The sequence below is a fragment of the Setaria italica genome, chromosome II, assembly GCF_000263155.2.
Source record: "Setaria italica strain Yugu1 chromosome II, Setaria_italica_v2.0, whole genome shotgun sequence".
Lineage (NCBI taxonomy): Eukaryota > Viridiplantae > Streptophyta > Magnoliopsida > Poales > Poaceae > Setaria > Setaria italica.
The window spans coordinates 25,326,358-25,349,026 of record NC_028451.1 but is presented as its reverse complement, the minus strand read 5'-3'; the positions used below and the strand labels follow the sequence as shown (position 1 = coordinate 25,349,026).

General features: G+C 44.0%; 1 protein-coding gene across 1 annotated transcript; it reads right to left on the bottom strand.

Moving 5' to 3' along the window:
* Nucleotides 1-4,884: 4,884 nt before the first annotated feature.
* On the bottom strand, nucleotides 4,885-5,292 carry LOC105913770. The gene has a single exon (XM_012843644.1). The coding sequence runs from the start codon at nucleotides 5,290-5,292 to the stop codon at nucleotides 4,885-4,887; it is 408 nt and encodes a 135-aa protein (XP_012699098.1).
* Between the last annotated feature and the right edge of the window lie 17,377 nt (nucleotides 5,293-22,669).

The window sequence follows — 22,669 nt, the reverse complement described above, 5'->3', positions numbered from 1 at the left end:
ACTTGATTCTCCTAATCTACATTTTCACCAGTACTCATCAACGGGTCCATCCAATCCAAACACCTCACACTCCGGGTCGTGGAGCCGTGGACCATACGACCATTTGTAAATCGCGCCTGATTCCCAATTAGAAACCAAGTTTCAGTTACAAGAAAAAATTTGACATTGATCCAGTCCAATGATCAGCATGAAAACATTGTATCCATCCAGTTTAGTGCTTCGTTAATCGCCTTTGGCTACAAACCAATGCAAACCATCCAGTTCCCAATGCAGGCAAGATTAAGAGACCAGCACCATGGGCTCGGTGCTCTTTGTCACCTCCATATCTGATATTCCCCATTGTTGTTGCCTTGCTGTGCAGCAGCATTCATGCATGAACCATGTAGGTGGTCCATGCATGCACTGGGCATGAATTCGGCTCCATTCTTTAGTATTCAACCCTCTGAAGAAGTCTGAAAACATAGCAGCTGCAGAATCAGAAGCATATGCCGCATCTTGTGCATTCTTGTGTCTGGTATACAAGTAGCCTCTGTAGTGGGTAATGGGTATGGCACCTTGATTGCCCCCCTGTCTTCTTCGATTCATTCCTGGGTTCTGTCACAACTCCTTTGTCTTCTTCATTCCTGGGTGCAAAATCCTCTTACTCGTGCTTCCATTTTCACATTTTAGTGTTTGTTTTGTCTCTTTGGTCATACAACAAAAATGCGCTTTATTTAATGAATGCAAAATCTTCATTGTTCATCTATTCAGTCCCTTTTTTATTACAATAATGCACTCTATTTAAAATTGTTTGATACATAACTTTTACTTTCAAAAAAGAACTATTACACTAAATATTTGTTTACTCATGGAGGAGGTAAAATTCCTTATGATCACGGATTATAAGACCATTCTGGTGCACCATTGAAACTGTACATCCGGTGGCAACTGCACAAGCAAGCACTGGACAATTGGGCATGTTACATGAAGATGCCACTGAAACACTACATTCTTTTCTTTTGAGGAGATTACTTTGTTTTGTTTCACTTTTTTAAGCAACACAATATATTTTATTTTTTTTATCAGTCCTACAAATGCGTTGTGATGCCTGAATATAGGGCAACTAGCTGCACCCTTGAAACAGCACACAACATCCTGAGGACAAGCAAACAGTTACATTTGTGTCTGGTTGGTAAACAAGACGGGTACAAAAGGCAGTCAAATGATTCCGTTGGTCCAGGCAGCATGAGCACTTGTTGAGCACCGGTTTTGGGAACGGTGAACATGATTTATTGGATAACTAACCAAAGTTATTTTTGTGGACATCTCTGAAGAACATGGCTAGATTCATGCTTTATGTCTGGCGAATCTAGATATATATGCAAGTGGACTCGAAGTCCAACAATGGATGTCATGCATCTTTGCTTACTGCTTTGGCACAACAATGTGATTACCTTTTGTTGATTAAGGCATTAAGCATAACTGTATTGGGTAATGATGCAATATCCCACTTTCTGTACTGCAATTGTTTTTTTTCTCCTTTTATAGTGTTGTTGGTTTTAGCTCATGATCCACTAGATTGGCCATTAATCTGTGTCCTAACTCATACTACACCAAAGTATTGCCATTTCATACTAGCATTATTATTGAAGAATTAAAAAAAAATCAAAGCCATTTGTGGTGGTTGGCTGATAAAGACGTGCATTCGTCATGCACTTTTACTGAACCTCATTGGATCCCCACCTATTAGTGACGGGAATCGCACAATCAACTGTGGAATGCAATGGGCCTGACTTAACATTTTTTACTTTTCTTTCTTTGGAGTTTCTGTATCCATGATCACCATTGCTCTCACTTCTATTTTTCTTTTTTCAAGGATCCTTTTCTTTTTACTTCCCTTTTTGACTTGAAGAAATAACCAAACACATAAACGTCTTTTTCATGAATTTAGGTAGCCATCACAACTGTTTATTATAAAGATATTCTCCATGTTCCATAAGAACAGCAGCTGCTCCTAGATTGTGTTCAAGATTCCTTTCATCAATCCAAATACATATCAGAACCAAAAAGGTGATCAGGATCTAACCATTCCTTCAACTGGAGGTTCATTGCTCATTTTTCAAGTGCTTTGTTTAGAGCTTGTCTTCCTTGTCTGCCCGGTCATCTGCAAACTGTAGGGTTGCAGCTGACGTCGATTGAAATAGTGATAATTATTAACATATGCTCTGACTTTGTATAGAGTGTCTTAGCTCCAGATGTTAGTGAAGAGGAATGGAGTGTCAACGCAGTTCTGTATTGATGTCACAAGGTGTTTATATGATACATGTACAAGAGCACAGCAGAGCAGTGCAACGGCCTAACCAACCTCCCTAATCTACAGGCACGTCCGAGTGAGCGGGATCGTGGAGCTGGTCTAACGACGGAATAGCAGGGGAGCAGTTAGCATCGAGAACGGAGATGCCTAGGCTGGACCTGAAATCTCTGAACAAAGACGCAGGAAGCCCTTTCGTCATCACATCTGCAAATTGTTGGCTTGTAGGTACATGTAGAACACGAACTTCACCGATGGCTACCTTCTCTCGGACAAAATGTATATCCAGCTCTATATGGTTTGTCCGACGATGATGCACGGGATTTGCAGCCATGTAGACTGAGGAAATGTTGTCACAGTACACCATCCATGGTCGCCTTGTTGATGTTCACCAAGCAATTGACGCAGCCAGCAGCATTCGGCACACGTCATTGATTCGAGTTGGATCGACAAAACCTGCTGGTTGCTGACAGTAAACACGTTCCTCAAGATTGCCACGAAGGAACGCATTAGAGACATCAAGCTGCCGGGCCGGTCACTGCTGAGAGGCTGCCAAGGTCAAGACGGTACGAATTGTTGCCGGTTTGACAAGAGGGGAGAAGGTCTCGCTCAAATCGACGACACACTGGCAAAAACTTATCTTCCATCCACCCCTTTTATCCTAGTTAATATTGTTCAGGATTAAAGGTTCACTAACCGGGACTAAATCTCAGTCACTAATGGGGGCTCAACAATCAGGATATTTTATCTCGATTGCAAAGGCTAGTGGAAAACAAGGTCCTACGGGATCTTTTATCCCGGTTGGAAACACCAACCGGGATAAAAGACCTCATTTAAAAAGGTCCCCCACGGGTGGCTGAAAAAAGACTAAATCCCTCAGATCCTTTAGTCCCAGTTGATAACACAAACCGAGACTAAGGACTCTCCACAAGTTAATACAAAAAGATTACATCCCAAAATATGTTGTATAGGTGGGATGGCAAGGAAGCTACGCGGAAGGCTTGAGGTCGTGTGTTTGAATCTCATGTACCGCGCACGCGCATATTTGGGAGCGGGGGCGGTCTCGGGAATTTCTAATATTTTTATGATGCAAAATCCTTTAGTCCCGGTTGGTTTTACCAACTGGGATAAAAGGGGATTTTTAGTCTCGGTTAAATGATCTGGGAGTAAAGATTTCCTTTTTAGCTTGATTGATTTATCCCGGATAATGTTTTAGGAGATTTGCTCCCTACCAACCGGAATAAAATGTCAGTTTTCTACCAGTGCCGTGTGAGCCGGGAGGTCGAGGTACGTACGAGCTGCCAAGTGCCATTTGCTTCTAGTGCAGCAAACTCGGCGTCCATTGCTGCTTTCCAGTTGGGATCACGCAAGGCGGCGCGAACAGATGAAATGAGAGAGCTTGCCGTGGATGCTGTGCACGCGTAGCGCGGGTTTGGCTTGACGATGCCAGCACGCCCTCGAGTGATCATCGGGTGTTGTCGAGGAGCTTCAGGCGATGGAGAAGAGGCGACGAGTGGAGAGGCGCTGTCGCTGTTGCGAGATAGCGGCGTCGATGAAGTGGATGGCGATACCAGTACCGGCGGGTGCTCCCTGTAACACTTGGCGGTTGAGGTGTAGAATTTGCTCGGTGGAACAACAGAGGATGCATCACGAAAAGGGAACTGGTGCTCATCAAAGATCACATGTCGTGAGGTGAAAACGCGCCGCGTTTTGGGGTCATAGCATCGGTACCCCCTATGGTCAGAAGAGTAACCGAAGAACATGCATGGCGTTGTGCGACGGGCGAGCTTATGCGCAGCGGTGGGCACTCATGTTTGGGAAGCACGGGCAGCCAAATACCCGGAGGTAACCATAATCCGGAGGAACACCAAGCAGGAGGTGATTGAAAAACCAGCCGGGTCAAACTCAACCGAAACGGAATTGTCCCGGGTTAAAGTGCGAACAGAGATAAGATAAGATTTAAAGTGTGGGGAGACAAGAACTTTGTTCAAATGTAAAGATGTAGCAGTAGTGGGAATTGCAGAGGTGTCAGTATGAGTAATAATAGGAAGAATGGGAGAGGAGGATGCAGAGGGGTGGGAGAATTGAAGGGTACCAGGAGTAGACGACATGTGGGAGGAGGCGCCGGTGTCGAGGTACCTACCAGTCGGAGGTGCTGCCGGCCGAATTGTTGGCGATGTTGTTCATGGCAGCAAGAAGAGCTGTCTGATCCCACAGCTTGCGGGGTTGGGACGCCCTGATGGGAACCCGGGAACTGGGCCGCAAAGGCTTGCTGCTGTGGTGCACCGGGCCGGGGGCCCAAGGACACGGAATGGCATGGGCCAGGCTTGAACCATACCGGTCCATGGGTTGAAGCCGGCCTGCCACTGTGCCACGGACGGAGCCAGAGGTGCCGGTTGCGCCGCCAGTGGATGGCGCAGATGATCCACGACCGGCAAATAGGGCGTCACCGGCGAGCTGTTTCTCATCATTCTTGAGATTGATCTCTTGAAGGAGAAGCTGGGAGCGAATCTTCCGGAATGAGGGCGGAGGATCGCGAGGTGTGACGGCGGAGATCAGGTGACGCAGTTTGGGGTTGAGGCCGCGCAACAGAGTCACCACCTGGTTGTCTTCCTGCACCGGAATACCGGATGGCCGACGTCGCGCTGCTGATCGGCAAGAGTCTTGAGGCGCGAGCAGTACTCAGTCTCCAGGTAGACGGCGCGATGCAGACTGTTGTCGTGGAAGAGTTCCTCGATGGCTTCCCACACGTCGATGGCGGTGTCGTCGATCTGAACGACGATGGCGCGAATGTCCTTGCAGACGGAAGTGTACAGCCAATTCACGATGCTCTCATCGATCAAGGCCCAGTCGGCATCTGATTGACGAGGAATGGCGTAGCGGATGATGTGGTCGCGGATGCCGAACTTGCCGAAGACGGAGGAGAAGAAGCGCCGCCACTGGCCGTATGTGTCCTCTTCCAGGTCGAGGATGATGGGCACATGAGCACGAATATTGACCATCTGGATCTGGGCAAGACACTAGTCCTGTTCGCTTCAGCTTATAAGCCGGCTGAAAAGATGAAACGGCTGATTTGTTGTGAGAGAAAAACACTGTTTGGTGGCTGATAAGCCGGCTGAATAAGCTGAGTGGCTGATAAGCCGGCTGAATAAGCTGAAACGAACAGGCCAACTATTGGAGCTTGGCGAGGGGGTGGAGGAGTCTAGGCAGCATGTGCATGAGATCACCGATCGGATCAGGCAACTGCGCGGAAGATTGCTCGGGAGAGGAGCCGTGAGTGGCATTGGAGGAGAGGATGGAGCTGACATCCATGGCAGCGGAAGGGGGCAACGAACAAGATGCAAAGGGATTAACGAAGGTATCGAGTTCGTCGTCTGATACCATGAAGAGGAATGGAGTGTCAACGCAGTTCTGTATTGATGTCACAAGGTGTTTCTATGATACATGTACAAGAGCACAGCAGATGTTCGTGTAATATTCACATATTTCTAAGTTACAGATGTTGCGGATTAGAGAAAAACTCTTGGAGAAGGAGAGGCTTTTGGCAATTCAAAAAGCTCTCATATAATTTCTTATGGACGAGGTGATAAATCCTAAAGGAGAATTTTATTACGATGGACATTCAGGAGCTGAATGGAATAACACCATGAATGGAACAACACCATAATGGGAGGATCCTAAGAATGAAGAGGACAAATTATTGTATATATATAATTGTATAAATACTAGTTTGACGTGTATAATATACTAAAAATTGTATATATAATAGTTGTAATTAATATTATGCATATACTATCATGAAATATATATACGACATGCATACAATACGAACGTATACGTATACATAGTGTACGTTAAGAATGTATACGCGCGTGTGTGTATATGTGTGTGAAGCAACAATTAGCTTTAATATGGAAAAAAATTCAGGGTAAAAAGAAAAAAATCTTTAATCCCGATTGGTAATACCAACTGGCATAGTTATTAGGACCGGATCGGTCATCGAACCCGTAAACTTGTCGGTTTAATGGTTCGTTGGTTTAACCATTCGGAACTGGTTGAACCGCTGGTTTGATAGTTTTGGACCGTTGAATCGAACGGGACACAAATACTAAGAACCGGTATAATATATATCTGATAATTGATGATTATAGTTGGTCCCACGAAAAGAGAGATTCTGAAAATAATTGGAAACCCCATGACATCCATTCAGAAATTTCGCTAGGCTGTAAGCTTTTGCTACAATCTACAGTTCCATAACCTCAAGTCTCAATCTGTCAGTAGCAAATGACCATTTCGCTTGATATTTCAATCATAGTCAGGATTCCGTTTGCAGTTCATTGCACGTATTCTAATCACAATTAATTGATAAAAGGAAGAAACAAGAAAGGCACATAGTACGTATTATACAATCCTACAAATGGATCTAAGTAATAGCAATAGCTTGTAGCAGTACCATCAGCCGACTGCCAAGTGCCAACTAGCGATGCTGATGACGAGGATGGGAGAGAAATGGGGCAAGATGAAGTTGAGGCGCTGAAGCTTACTGGGGCGGTGGTATCTCCTGTCGCGCCGCCGCCACGCAAGCCATTCAGCACAGCGCCGCTGCGCCCTTCACTGGATCTGATCCCAGAGGGAGCTTCCCGGAGTAGGCTTCCGGCGCTCGCCGGCGCTGATCCCAGCGGCACCAGCTGGCTCTGCTCCGCAGACCGCAGCCTGTTGCTGGCAGCCGGCAGCCGGCGGCTAGCGGCAGCCTGCAGCCGTCCCTTGCCGACCATGACGAACAGAGAGAAAAAGAAACGAGTAGCTGATGCTTGCAGTATTGCAGACTTGCAGCTCCAACTCCAAGAGATAAGATGCTGCTGGGGCCACCAAGTGGAGACGGGGACTGCGTTCTTGCGGCCACCAGGTGAAGTGCCAAGCAAAATCGTCCCAGTTCATTGGGAACCCGCGGGTTCGCCGATTCTGTAAAAAACCGGCCGGTTTAACTAGTTTTTTCCGGTCCAATTGCGGGATGGTCTTTTAAGCGAATCAAACCACTAGAGGCTTTGGTTCGATCTTTTACCGCTCGGACCGCCGGTCCGGTCCGATCCTAATAACTATGGCAACTGAGACTAAAGAGGTACGTACTTGCGCCTGCATGCGCATGCATGGCGGTTCTTTTAGTCTCGGTTGGTATTACCAACCGGGACCAAGGGTCACGTGCATGCTCATGTGGCAGCTCCTTTAGTCCTAGTTGGTAATGTGAGACTAAAGAAGGTCTTTAGTTCTGGGTGGATGACCCGGAACTAAAGAGGGGAACCTTTAGTGTCGAATAGTTAGTTCTGGTTCGTTTTTCGGGAGCTACAAGGCTTACGAACCAAGACTAAAACTCAGTTTTCTACCAGTGCAACCTCCCTAATCTACAGGCACGTTCGAGTAAGAGCAGGTATATTGCTACATGTCAGCGGTCTCATAGGTCGTTTCATGTAGTGCCACGTAGGATTTTTGATGATGTGGAGGAGAGAGAGCGAGGAGAGAGAATGAGATCGTTGTTTCGCGAAACATTCGTCTCATTAGCTAAATTGTAGGACTACGAGACAACTCAACAATCATTGTAAGAGTTATTGTTGCCATGCAACTCATAATATTTCCTTTTTTCATATGCACAAATAAGAATTATATAGCTCTACCAGACAACTTATAAGATAGCCTATTATACAGGGTGCTGTTGAGTTATCTCAAAATTACGTGTCAATGTATAAGACCACCTATTAGACCACACCAGTATAATTACCCTGAGCGGGATCGTGGAGCTGGTCTACCGACGGAATAGTTGGAGAGCAGTTAGCTCTCACGACCACCATTTTGACTTTGGAACAAATATTCACCTTCCCTACCTCCGCAAAAGTCAAGACTGTTTACTCTGTCTAATCCAGTAGAAAATTTCCATTCAAATAAGAGAATAATATGTCAGAACATCATTTCTATGAAAAAAGATGTGGATTTGCCGCACAATTTTACCGAACATATCATTATGCTTTTGTTTAGAAGATATTATAACACTTATTAATATTCTAGAGCTTTGTTACAATACTTTTAAAGTACTAGTGGTACTTGCAAGAACTTTCCTTTCTTATCCTTTCCTTACCGAGAAAGAATTAAATAGATTTACATATAATTAAAATGGCACCATGGTATTTTTTCACTTTTTGATACTTGGTCCCACTAAATTGGTATTTCTTAGTACTTCATGATATTTCCTTTGTTTACGTCTCTCAATTTCGCCGGATGGACGGCTCCGATTTTTTTCAAGCATTCTAAAATTTCTCAATATTCTAAATTGCACTGCAGGTTATAAAATGTTTGCTTATTTATTGCCCCGACCATTGCATTATTTGGCTTCATATTTTCTCTATTTATTTTTCCAAGAGTAGAAGTGTACTTCTTTGTCAAACACAAAAGATGATCAACTCCATGAACATCTACATTTATGCATTACTTGGATGACCTGGGATCACATGTTGGGAGGGGAGAGCGCCGCCCTGGATTAGTTTATCCTACTCTGCAGTTCTATCAGAAAGATATGAGCAGCAGCACGGATCCAACTCCTTCGAAAGTTCAAATGCAGGTTCATTGCACGTACCTGAGTTTACCAAGCGCATTTGGTCAAATGATTTTGTTTGAATCTTACTTGTCTGCCGGCGAGCATACCTTTTGGGAGAGCAGAATTTGAGTTGACAGCAACTGGAGTGGTAATTAATAATTGCTTTGACTTTGCACAATTTTTTAGCTTAACTTGTTAGATCGTTTACTTAACAGTCAGGCATCTTTTGTAATTTGTACATATAGCAGTCTCATTATCTGGTATCCTACTCAAATCTTGGTCAATGATGCACATTGATATTTATCAGTCATGAAATGAGAACCATGCTAGAAAGTTAATGGTGTACCATCAACTCAAATTGAAGTCTGAGAATATAATTAGAGTAAACTACCCCAATATCACATAATAATTTATTTTGTTATGCAAAGAAAGAACCCAGTGATAGGTTATGATTAAGATAGAGCTGCATGAAATTGAATTGAACATATGAAAATGATAATGTATCTTGAAACAAATGAATTGTACCACTATATAATGTCACCATGTTTTATAAATGCATTATAACTGAGATTTCAGGGGGTTGGGGGGGGGGGGGGGGGTGTCAACGTGTGTTTTGGATATATCCAAAGTAATACCTCCCTTTTTGACAGACCCCATTCTCTTTTTTTGCGACTGCATACGAAATGGCACAAACGTCCTGTTTATAGATATTCCCTGCACAATATCTAGCCATTCCAAATTCTGGCATCCATTTTGAATCATCAAGATATTCCCAAAGAAAATTTTCCGATTCAAGATACTTTAAAATTTGATTGATTAGCTTCCTGTTTTGCGGGCTTTGCTCCCACTGCACCTATCTAAAATGCAGACAGCTATCAACTTGATAAATCATCGTTGGAAGTGTATGAGTTGTCACCCATACAATTATTCTTAGTCTCAAGCCCACCTAAGTTCCTAGGCCTTTGTTGCCACAACAGATGGAATGGGAAAACGCTTGCAATCTCTTGCAAACCATCGGTCCCTTTACAAACGGGGTAGGATTTCTCTTTTTATAGTAACTCGAAGGTCATTTTACATACCATAATTGTCCTTCCTCACCTACTACATTCCTAGAATATACCGTACATAAAGGTTTTTGGGGTAACGTGTACAAATTGAACTCTCCTAAAGAGTCACGCATCCCACGCCTTCTTGTAGCCACGCTTCTCACGCCTCCTTGTAGTCACGCTTCTCACGTTTTTATGTAGCCATGCTTCTCACGCCTTCGATCCCTTAACCTCAAGGCTTCTTCTTTTCTTCTAAGTCTTCTTTTCATCTAAGTCTTCAGCTTCGCAACCTTAGCTTTGCATTGAGGAGACTCCTTAGCCTAATGTCTTCAACCTCGACGCGTACAACTCAGTCCTGACCTTAAGTAGAAAACATAATGAAAAACTCGGTGCTTAAAATGAGCTTCGAGCACTCAAGGGTAAGTTAATTCATATCTTAGCCATTAGCAAATAATCTTTAGCCTCGAAGTCAAAATGATAAAGAAGATGTGAGGTTAACGTCGCTAGTTTAGAAACTCTGAGGTTAAGTGAGTTTTTTCCATTGATCTTGATCGAGGTTAGCAAGCTCTTGCTGATGAACACCGCTCAAGGTTACTCGGTTTTTAGGCGATCCCCAACAGTAGCCCTTCATGGGCGAGGGTCGACTCCGACGGGCCGAACACGCGATGAAGGATCGCTCAACCGAAAAATGTCACCCTCGAGCATCGGAGGAGAGATGAGCCAACGGTTACCTTTTGCACCTTACATGTCCAGTTTTGATTGGCTGACGGTTCATCTTTGGTTTGAGGTTTGAGACGCCCGTTCGCGCCCACTAACGCACCTATAAAAGGTGGGGGGTGTGGGTCGCTCGCATCTTGCTGCTACTCTGCACACCGTGCACTGAGTGCTTTAAGATTCGTGCTTGGTTTGGTATTCTCCCTTAACTTGAAGGCTTCAAAGGTACTGATGCTGTTCATATTCTTCATTTTTGCTTACCTTTGTTCTATTATCCCTTTTTTGATTTTCTTCTTTTGTATTTTTTTAGATGGCTCGGATTATGCAAACGGTGAGGTTGATGTCTGACGAGGAACAAGCGGAGCAAATGAGCTTACACGATGACACTGCTGAGGGACACGAGTTAGATGAGGCTGGTGAAACTTTGGTATCTTCTGATATTGAAAGTCGGGAGGATCTTTCAAACATTGAGGCTGATCCATTGGAATTGATGGCTAGCAAGGAAGAATATCCTCCTGCCCTGCTTTTTGGGAAATCATTAGCCTCGTGGAACACTATTGATTTCTACATGAGCAAAGGATTTCTACATGAGCAAAGGGTACTTCCCTGAGGGTATTGCTCTGCCTCTGGTGATGAGTTGGTGCCAAAACCACAGGTTGGCGAGGCTATTGTATTTACGGACTTTTTACCACTGGCCTGTAGTTTCCGTGTGACAAAACACTACCTATGATCCTAGAAAGATACAATGCCAGACTTTACCAGCTTACTCCGAACTCTTTTGTTGCGCTTTCTAAGTTTTATTGGGTTCAGCATACTTTCGGAGGTGCAATTGATGTTGATGGGTTTGCGAGGTTGTTCGAGCTTCATATTCAGAGGAAATGAGTGGAGTTTGATGACGAGGATGATGTTTTTGAAATGTAATTTGGTTGTTGCACGTTCACAACTCAAAGGAAAAATGAAAGCAAGAAGATTACTAGAGTCGAGCTTTCTTTGGCTCAGAAGAATAGGTGGGACAATGACTGGCTCAACTATTAGTTCCACATTAAGATGGATATGTCTGAGGTTTCTAGCTACAACGAGCCTTTTTATCCATTTTTGACCTCGATGGGCCCTTTGGACATTACAACTGCTCCCCCATTCATGAAGTCAAAAGCTTTCAAAGAGTGCAAATATGCTTTTAAGCTTGCCTCGTCGTCAATTATTGGGCGAGACTTAGTTGAAGAGTTCATGGCAGCAAACATTTGGCCCCTTTCTAGCAGATAGGAATCAAAGGAAATTATAAAGAAGGCTGTGCTGTGGTACTCTAGTCTGGTCCCCTATCCTATATTTGGATTGAGTTTGCCAGAGGTGGTTAAAGCCAGTATTTTCATCAACGAGGTAGAGAGGCGGGCTGTGGAAATTATTGGTGCTTGTCACAAGAGCGAGCATGTGTCTGCTCGCAAACTTGTTACACACGGTCTTCGAGTGAATCACGTTCTTTCAGAAATGGGAATTGAGGTCGAGCCTCGTGCCAAACCCTGCTAGCCCTCCAAGCGGATGCGCGAGGTTGGCGTTACTAGCTCAGTTGAGGTTGGGAATGGTGGCAAGGGGAAAAGGAAGAAAGCTGAGGACTTAGCTTCTAAACCCGTGATTGAGTCTGGGAAGAAGTCCAAGACCTCTAGCCTCAAGGCCCTTAAGAAAAATGGCATGCTCAGCCAAAGCTCTGGTGATCTGGTTGTTAAGAACCCTGCGCTTGCAACTCACAATCCCGTGCTAGGCCAGTGGTTACAAGACCTGAACTCAAGGCTGCCAGCGCTCTTGCTGGTATGAAGGTGAAGAAGGCTAGGAAAAAGACTGGGAAGTTAGTAGTGACATTGCTAGTTGGGGGGGGGGTCTAGGATTGTCAAAGCCGTGGACGAAGACGAATACGAGGGTTTTCTGGACGAGGATTTGTCCCTGGCCTCATCTCAGCACCCTGAAGTTAAGGGTAAGTCTCCACCAAAAGAAACACAACGTGAGGCTACTATTGCCCCTCCACGCCCTGAAACCAAATCTCCTCCGACGGATGTGCCACCCAAGGCCGCCGCTAATGAAAAAATAGATAAGCCTAATCCAGTGCCTGTTGAACCAGGTAAAAATGTTGTCAAATTTTTGCCTAAGTTAGACCTGGTTGATTCCAGTAGCGCTTCTGTTAAGTTTTTGAAGGAGTTACAAAATACTGTTGGCACAGTTGGAGAGGCGTATAGTGAACCCCGACTGCTTCTTAGGGTGGAACCTTTTTCTGGGGGCTCCACTCTACCTTCGTCTGTTGCTAGCTACAACAAGGCGTTTGGCACTAACATCAAAGAAAAATTGTTGTCTATCCATGTGCCTAGGTTAGATGAGGATGATGACCCTTACAATCCACCACTATTGTGGGGTACTAAGGATTCACTCTGTGCTGAAGATGAAGTAGCAAGAGCAGCCTTAGGGAAGGCTGAGGGTGGCAAAGATGAGGTTCATGAGGAGGAACCTAAAAAAGAAGAGAAAACCCGTATCCCTTAGGCCTCTAAAATGGCTAAGTTATCTGTTGGGGATGATGGTGAAGACAAAGCTTTTGACCCTACGAGTTAGTCTCTTCCACTTCTCGACTTGGTATATACTTTTTTTTTGCTTGCTTATCTTTCTTACATGTTCTTTTGTTTTGACAGAATATGAGAAATCTCTTCGTGGCTTCGATCCTGATCATTTGGCCAGGATAACGGCTACCCTCGGGTACAAGGTACAATTTTTGGAGTTTTTAGCGAGATTTTAGCTACTTATTGAGTTTGTTGTTTTCCTTGGTTTTTACTTATCTTTCATTGATTATTCTTTTGCAGGCTGTGATTGCTGGTAAAATTGCTATTGAGAGGCTCAAGGAGAAAGAAAAGGACACACTTAGCTGTAGCTTGAAGGTCATGGAGCTTGAGGCTGAGGTCATGATGCTAAATAAAGAGAACAGTGTTCTAAATGATCTCAAGATTTTGCTTTCTGAGGCCAACGCTGAGCTGCAGAAAAATAAGGAATTTCTTGTGAGGACATGCAGCGACCTCGTTTAGAGGGTGGAGAGCCTGGAGAAAAATTCACAAGATAATCTTGGTGTTTTGGAGAAGCTTCAAAACACTATAGAATAGGATTCAATAACTATATTATCCTTGAAGAAAGCCTGTGTGGCGAAGGACAAAGCTTGAAGGAAAGAGATACAATGATCCATACTCTTGCCAAGAACCTCAAAGAGCAAAAGGTTTTCATTGATGAAGCAAAGCAAGTATTAAAGAATAGATTTTTAGAGATTTACAAAGGGTACAAAGCGGCATTGGCAGAGTTTGGCACTGAACCTCTTCCTTTTCCCACCGACGAGGAGTTCTAGAGTCTACCTGGTATCATAACTGGAGCTAGTGATTATGTTGCCTCTTTTTGCATTGAGAGCATGCTTAAGCTTTTGGAGAAGGAGGGTTGCTCTGATTTTCTCAAGTTTGGGCACGCAGCTACCGATTTCCCTTAGCTTCAAAGATTGATGAACAGGAGAAGTCCAAGAATATAAAGATTGTGAAGATGAATTTCTATAAACAACTCTGGGCTCCTCCTAGGCGCGAACATGCGAGGCTGGTTGCCCAAGATCGTCTTGTGAGGGTTAGTGTTGTTTATCTCTCCTGACTTTGGTGTTGCATTTTATTTTGGTCGTTTTTTTAACTAATCCTATTTTTCTTTTGAATCAGGCCAAGGCAGAGGAGTTGAGGATTGAGAGTGAAGGTGATGATTTTGGGCGTCAAAAGGAATAGCGCTCGAAGCTAATAATAAGAGTTGTAGTGCTTTTAGGCTTATGCAGTAAAACATTTGGTGTCCATAATATTGGCTATAAATCTGATGTTAACGCTGGCTGTTTAATTTCAGTTGTTTAAACGATGCTAAGTATTTGTGTTGGTCGCCTTGTTTTTGATTTTTGCCATCGCGCGAATTTTTTCACTTCAAGGCTGATTGGATGAAAAGCTTCTCTTGGATTTATGACAAAACCCATATTATAAAGGAATGACCAGCTTTTTTCCTTAGAAAAGAAACATCACCCCCCCTTGTTCCTTTGTGTGTGAGTTTTGCTGAGTATTCACTGTCTTCATTTTAGGTCGTTGAGTTTTTAGGCCCGATGTTTACTAATGCGACAAAAAACCATCGTCGGATTTGTGGCAAAACCCATAGAACAAAGGAATGAGTACCATTTTCTTTTTGAAAAAATGTCACCCCCATCCCTTTGTGCGAAGGTTTTGCTTGAGCAACCAAAGCTCTATAGTGTTTGCTCATGGTAAAAGAACATTTTTCACATATAGGGATGAAACGCTTTTTCCTGTTAAAAACGTCAACCCCCCCTTCATTCCTTCGTGAAAGATGTTGATTTTTACCTTTGAAGTTTTTGGTTAAATTCTAGCCTAGGAGGCTTTCGGATAAGTTGACAAAAAACTTGTTCTCGAGTTTTGTTGACATAGAAATCTAGTGAGACCTTGGTCGATGTCGCAACTCTTAGTTGTTTCAACCACAAAGTTTATAGAGGTTCGAGGTTAGGTGGATTTTTATAAACTTGATTCCATGACTTTGTAAAGCTCGCGAATTTGGATAGGAACTTTTTATCGTGAGAGAATGTGAGGCTCGGGTGTTGAGGCCTGCCACTGTTTTACTATAGCTTTTGAATGGAAACGACTTTTGCGCATATAAGGCATATAACTTGCGTAGAAACGCAAGTTTTTCATTGCACAGAAATGAAGGGCTAGGAAACTTGTTGTTGCTTTGATGTAGCTCTTGCACAGAAATGCAAGTTTTTCATCGCACAGAAATGCGAGGTTAGGCAACTTGTTGTTGCTTTGATATACTTGTGCAGAAACGCAAGTTTTTCATCGCACATAAATGCGAGGTTCAGCAACTTGTTGTTGCTTCAATATACTTGTGCAGAAACGCAAGTTTTTTATCGCACAAAAATGTGAGGTTAGGCAACTTGTTGTTGCTTTGATATACTTGTGCAGAAACGCAAGCTTTTAATCGCATAGAAATGTAAGGTTAGGCGACTTGTTATTGCTTTGAGAAATGCAAGTGTATATGATTGCAAGGTAGCGCAAGTTAATAGTCTCTTTGAGACTTGATAATCGAGAGTCATTGGGGGAATTGTATTTCATTAAATAGTAAAAAGTTTACAAGGATCCGTCTTGTTAAAAACCTTGCCTCCAGTGTGGAGCTCCCCTAGCAAGGAAAAGAGTGCGGTCCGTTTGTGAGAAAGTAAATGCAATAAAGTAAATTTGATGCCCTTGACATTGTTTATAGTTTCACAAGTCGAAGGCACTGCTAAACACGACGGCTAAGGGTAGTACTTGCGCAAGTTGTCCACATTCCATGTGTGTGGCAACTCTGCTCCAAGCTAGTCTGCGAGGTAGAAAGATCCTAGCCTGTTACTCCGAGTGACAACATATGGTCCTTCCCAAGCTTCTTGCAATTTTCCGAGGTTCTCCCAGTTTTTATTCGTCTTGATGATGAGGTCACCCACCTTGATTTCTTTTTAGATCACTTTCTTGTCCCTCCACTTCCTTATTTCTTGTTGATATTTGTCAAGGTTTTCTGCTGCTTGTAGTATGTCAAGCTCTATCATGTCTTTTTCAATTTTTTCATTATCTGAGTTATCCTCGATTTTCAGCACTCTTAGGCTTTCGTTCTTGATTTCTTCAGGTGTCATTGCCTCAGAACCAAATAAGAGCCAAAAAGGTGTAAAACCTGTCGCTCTTGGCGTTGTGGTGTTGTGGGACCATATTACCCTCAGGAGCTCATTTACCCATTTTCCTTTCTTTTGATCAAACAGACATCTTTTGATGCTTGAAAATATTATGCCGTTTGATCTTTCCACATCTCCGTTTGATTAAGGATGATACACCGAGGCAAATTTTACCTTAGTGCCAATGCTTGCATAGAATTCCTTGAAATCAATGCAGTCAAATTGCTTGCCAATGTCCACTATTAGTTCTCTAGGAACTCTGAATCTGCAAATGATGTTTTGCCAAAACAACTTTTGCACGGAGCTTGAGGTTATGTTTGCTAGTGGCTTAGCTTCAATCCACTTGGTAAAGTAGTCGACTGCCACCACCGTAAATTTGCAGTTGCCTTGAGCGGTTGGTAGTGGTCCTACTAAGTCCATGCCCCATCTTTGTAGCGGCCAAGTTGGAGGTATGAGTTGTACGAGTAGCGATGGTGCCTTTTGTTGATTGGCTATTTTTTGGCAAGTCTCATAGTTTCTTACCTAGCTTTGAGTATCGAGGATTACAGTAGCCCCAAGAGCAATGCTTCATATTCGGTGGTGTTGTTCGTGGACCTCGCATCACCTATGAAGTCAAGCCTTGCAGCATATCTCATTTTGATGCCTGATGGTGAAGTGATTATAGCTGAAACCCCAGCCCCCTTGTCACACTAGGCTCCATCACAATGCATGATCCAAGGGACCTCGACCTCGGTTTGGCTAGCACATGGGGATGTCCAATCTACAATAAAGTCATCTAAGACTTGAGATTTGATTGCGCATCTTCTTTCAAAATCCACAACATACTCTGATACCTCTAATGCCCATTTGGTTATTCTTCCCAAGGCTTGCATGCAGTGGTTGATTAGTGACTACCACAATTCTGTGACCCTCGACGTAGTGCCTTAGTTTGCATGCTGCCATTACTACAGCATATGCAATTTTTTCCAACTCCGAGTAGAACAACTTTGAGCCTGATAGCGCCTCCGATGCGAAGTAAACTGGAATTTATTTCAGCTTGCCATCAATTTTTTTTCTTGGACTAAGGCAATGCTAACTGCTGAGCTCGAGGCTGATAAGTATAGTAGCAAAGGGAACTTCGGCCTGGGCGGGCACAATTTTGTCATGTTCGTTAAATAGTCCTTCAATTGCTGGAAGGATTTGCTTTGTTGCTCCCCCCTCTCAAATTTCATGGAGCTTCGCAACACTTGGAAAAAAGGCAAGCTTCGTTTAGTAGTTTTGCAATGAACCTGTTGAGGGCTGCAATTCTCTGTATTAACTTTTGCACGTCCTTCACCGAGGTTGGCTTCTTCATGTAGACAAGGGCTTGAATCTTGTCCGGGTTGGCCTTGATGGCTTTTGTTGAGACTAGGCATCCCAGGACTTTGCCTCGCTGGATTCCAAACACACACTTTTCTAGATTCAGCTTTAGAGTTGCTGCTCTTAAGTTAGCAAAGGTTTCTGCGAGGTCGAGGATGTGATTCTCTCGCTTGTCACTTTTCACGACAATGTCATGAACATAAGCCAGGATGTTTCTTCAGAGTTGGCTACACAAGACTACTCCTATCATTCTCGTAAAAGTTTGCTCCACATTTTTGAGCCCCTTAGGCATTCTCACGAAGCAGTAGGTTCCAAATGGAGTTATGAAACTTGTTTTTTTCTTTATCTTCCTTCTTTATTTTGACTTGGTGGTAGCTTGAGAACATGTCCAGCAATGACAACATCTCACCATTTGCAGCATCGTCTAACACTTTGTGTACTCTTTCTAATGAATAGTCATCTTTTGGGCAGGCCTTTTGTTCAGATTAGTGAAATCTATGCACATTCTCCATTTGCCATTCTTCTTTTTGACTGCTACCGTGTTAGCTAGCCATTCTAGGTACATGACTGGGCATATGACATTTGCATCAAGCAGTCTTTGGACTTCTGATTTTGTAGCTTGCGCTTTTTCTTTTGACTTTTTTCAGAGTTTTTGTTTTTTGGTTTTGCACCTTTCTTTATTTCGAGCTCGTGCTCAATTATACTTCTGTTGACCCCTTGCAGGTCACTGGCAGACCAAGCAAAGACATCTTTATTTTAAGAACTCGATTAGTTTTTCTCTTCCTCAAGCTCGAGGTTAGCCCCTATCGTCACAGCTCTATCTAGGATGCAATCATCTAGCATAACTCTTTTTGTTTTGCCATCTGCACTCACTTTTACTTTTTCTTTGTCCCTCTTAGGCTCAACATATGGCGTTTTATTTTCTTGTTGCTCAGCCTCGTTGGGACTTGTCAAATGGTGCAAATTTTTTTGGTCCGGGGTTGCACCTTTTTCAATGTTTCTTGTGGTCTGATGATCGCCATAAACAGTGATGACCCCTTTCAGGGCTGGGATCTTCATGCACAGGAATAGTTGCCTTATCATTGCGTTAAACTTGTTGATGAATCCCTTGCCAAGGATAGCAAAATATGAGTATTACATTTCAACAACGTCGAACATTATGCGCTCCTTTCTTGCATTGTCCAGGTTTCCAAATGATACTAGGAGTGATATTTTCCCCAATGCTCTAACTGGCCTTCCCCCGAAACCAAGTAATGTCACCTCTGCCGGCTCGAGCAGATGAGGATCAATCTTCATTTCTTGAATGTGTTTGCAAAGATGATGTCCGCAGAGCTTCCGTTGTCAACTAAAACTTTTCAAATTTTCCACCCAGCTATGATAGCCTAGGTTACCATCGCATCATTATGTGAGGTTATCTTCAATTTGAAATCTTCTTCTATGAGAGAGATGGGCATGTGTGCCCACTCTGGCTTGACTGGAGGTCCATCAGATATGATTGTATTTACTTGCTTGAAATAATATCTCTTTTGTCTTATAGTTTCAAACTCAAGAGAAGATCCTCCAGCTATTGGCATTATCATGTCGTAGGTGGGCAAGACATTTGGACTGTGTTCTAGGTGTTCGAGCTGCGAGGATCCTCCTGATATTGGCATTATCATGACGTAGGTGGGTAAAGCTTTGGGGTTATTATTCTGTGTGTTGTTAGGCTTGGCTTTAGGAATTTGGTTGGGTAGATTTGGTGGAGGTAGTGGTATCTCGTGTAGAGGTTGGGAGGGTGCGAAGTTCGCGGCTTGCGAGGCTTGCGTAGTTTGAGGCTGGAATTGTGGGTTGAAAGTTTGAGAGGTTAGTGTTTGGGAAGTATGGCTGTTGTGGCCAGAAAGAGGTATGGTGGATGGTTTTGGGTGCCGCAACAGCTTTTTTCTCTTCGGCTATTCTTTCGAAGGTCTTTTTGGTTTCTAGACAGAAGTCAGTTGCGTGGTCTAGTTGCTTGCCATGGAAGGTATAGTAGAACATTCGAGGTTGGTTATTTTGGTTGTGTGGCCTTGGAGGCCCTCTGCCTCAACCTTTTCCTCTTCCGGCATAACCGCCTCTGTCCACTGCCAAAATTTGGTGGTGGCTACTGCTGAGGCTGCCTATTATGATTTTGATTTTGTTGCTGCAAGGATTGAGCACCCTCGATTGACAGTACTTGTTGAGCTGGGTATAGGTGTTGATGCCGTGCATAATTGTACATCAAGGCTTGCCAGTTCTGATATTTTTCGGTCTAGCTTTGGCGGTTTCTTTCCATCACTCTTCTTCTGTGATCTTCATCTGATCTACAATACTTTTCCAGTTCAGCAAGCAAGGCGTCCATGGTTTTTGGCTTTTCTCTTATTAGATGTGAGGTTGTTGGGCCTAGAGTTAGCCCTTTGATGCATGCAGCTATGGCTACGCTTTCGTCTATATCAGGAGTTTGTGACTTCTATGGAACGAATCTTTTAACATAGTTGGCCAAAGGCTCTTTATCTTTCTGGATGCAAAAGAATAGGTCACTCTGGTTAGAAACTGCCCGATGGAAACCTTGGAAATTTTGTATCAGCTTGGTTTTGAGATCTATCCAGCTGTATACTGATTGTGGTGGAAGTAGCGAATACCAGTTCAACACTGCTCTTAATCAAAGACTTGGCTAGGACTACATCATCTTTCCGAGCTGACGCTACTGCAGCCTCGTAGCTCATTAGGAATTGGCGAGGGTCATTTTTCCCATTGAATTTCGGCAACGTGACCGTCTTGTAAGTTGTAGGCCACGGAGCTATTTGCAAGCCCAAGGATAATGGAGAGTTTTTGTCAATTGTTGTGAAGGTGTTTATCATCGTTGAGGTGTTGTGTCCAACGAGGTTGGGATTTTGGTGTGAGGTAGTGTTGACGCCAGATTTTAACACGTATGGAATCAGCGTCAAGGAGGAAAGGATTGGCCGATGTGGCAAGTTAAAAGGTCACGATTGGGAATCGGCCGATTGGTGCTACAGTTGGAGATCGGCCGATTCGCGCTGCAGTGTTTTGGCGGATGCGGTTGGTGAAAATCGACCGATTGAAAGGCTGGAGCGATTGGGCCAATATGGGCTTAAAGTTGATCAGAAAGAGAAGATGAAGGGGGATTGGCCCGCGGGAGTATAATAACCAACTCCGATACTAGTTGTACTTGTAAATATTCATTTTCGTTTAAAATTAGAGATAAATCCTAGTCGGTTAGGAAATTGGTTGTAACAGGCTATAAATAGCCATCTTTAGAGATCTGTAAAAAAACACATCAATCAATACAACAAATCTACTTTATCATCGTACTATACTTTCAAGTCAGCGACTTCGCTAGTACTTTTCTTCTTTCACGAGTTCGTACGGGTTGGTAGGGCTGCATCGACACGATCTCCGGCCGATTCTGTAAATTCCGTTTATCGAGTAATATCTAAGCTTTAACTTCGGGCGCATCGCTGTTGCTTCGATTTATTCACTAGTTATCGATATTTACTAGAATTATAGGTTTCATCTGTTGTTCTAGTTTTATCACCAGTTACCCAGCTTTTGATTTGAACTATCAGCTTTATTATTGTTATTCTTTATCTGTTGTTTTCATATATAGCCGATTAGATCTATTCCAAGTGTTGCTCCTGTAGCGTTATCTAGTTTACTCTAGTAGTTTTCTTTATAATCGCTACGTGGTTGTCGGCTGCATCATAGCCAATTATCTTTTTATAGCAAATCGGCCGATTCGCTAATACGGTTTCTCAAGATCGGAACCTTAGCCGATTGCAACCCCTGGAATTTGACACGTTTTATTCCTCGCCAATCAGTAGGTCAGATTGGCTGGCATGCCGCGCGAACTGCACCAGGGCGATCACCCGAACAGGAGTTAAGAAGATTCTTCCGGATCGTGTGCTCGACGCTGAGGGTCAATCGACTGACTTTTAGCGCCAACACACTTTTGGCACGCCTAGTGGGACCACTTCAAACTCCACCATGTCGAAAGCTGCCGAAATCTTCGAAGACAACGTCATCGAAGTGACGGAAGCAGACCTCAAGGACGACCAGAAAGAAGAGTTGGAAAAGCAAATAGAACAATACCGGAAAACATGCCTACAATCTTTCAGTCGTACCAGGAGCAGGGATACCATCAAGAAAGCTCTTTTCCCAACTCCCTGTCAGATCACCATCGCTGAGGACTCGGGCAAGATGTTTGATATGGTCCAACAGTCCGTCTACCAGGCCTTCATCGATCAATCCCCGGTGATGGCTAACACGGTATACAATGTCGTCATCAGCTCCCTGGCCAATGGCGTATCTCAAGGATATCAGGGGCCAGCATATGCCCCGCCCATTACGGCCCCAGTCAGGAGCTTTCCAAGCACATCTCACTCAGCTCCTCAGCCGATGCCAACTCAACATAGAGGACCCAGTGCTTCCTCGCCTTCAATGCATCCAGGATACAACGGTGCGCCATATCTCCAGTCAAGAGCGCCACCTCAGCCTACTCAGATTTCCTCTGCGCAATCATTGCCATCAAACTCAGTACCTTGGGGGGCACCGCCGACAGCAGCTGTGCTAGATCAATCGACCGGCTACAGAAGTTCTCCGATCCACGCACCATTCCAATCGGCCGTCCAGCTAACGGTTCCACAGTATCAACCCGCCACGTCAGAAATTGGCAGGGAGGTAGATACTGCTGAGGCGCTCCGGGGTGCGGCGCCGATGATACTATATGATGAGGCAGCCGATTCGCTACGCTACCAGATGCCGACCACTCAGCCGGCCACGTTACCGCAGAATCTGCCGCACGCTTTCGTTCATCACTCGGTCATCCCGCCGCCGATCCACCAACACATACCGGCTCCCCAGCCAGTAATTCACCAGCAGCAAGTAGACTGGACAGCAAGGATAACAGAGGTGATTCAAGATCAGTTCGGGTTGAAGCCAAAGGT

Bases quoted from the DNA above. Each gene is read 5' to 3' on its own strand.
- LOC105913770 (XM_012843644.1), bottom strand. From the start codon at position 5,292: ATGGTCAATATTCGTGCTCATGTGCCCATCATCCTCGACCTGGAAGAG.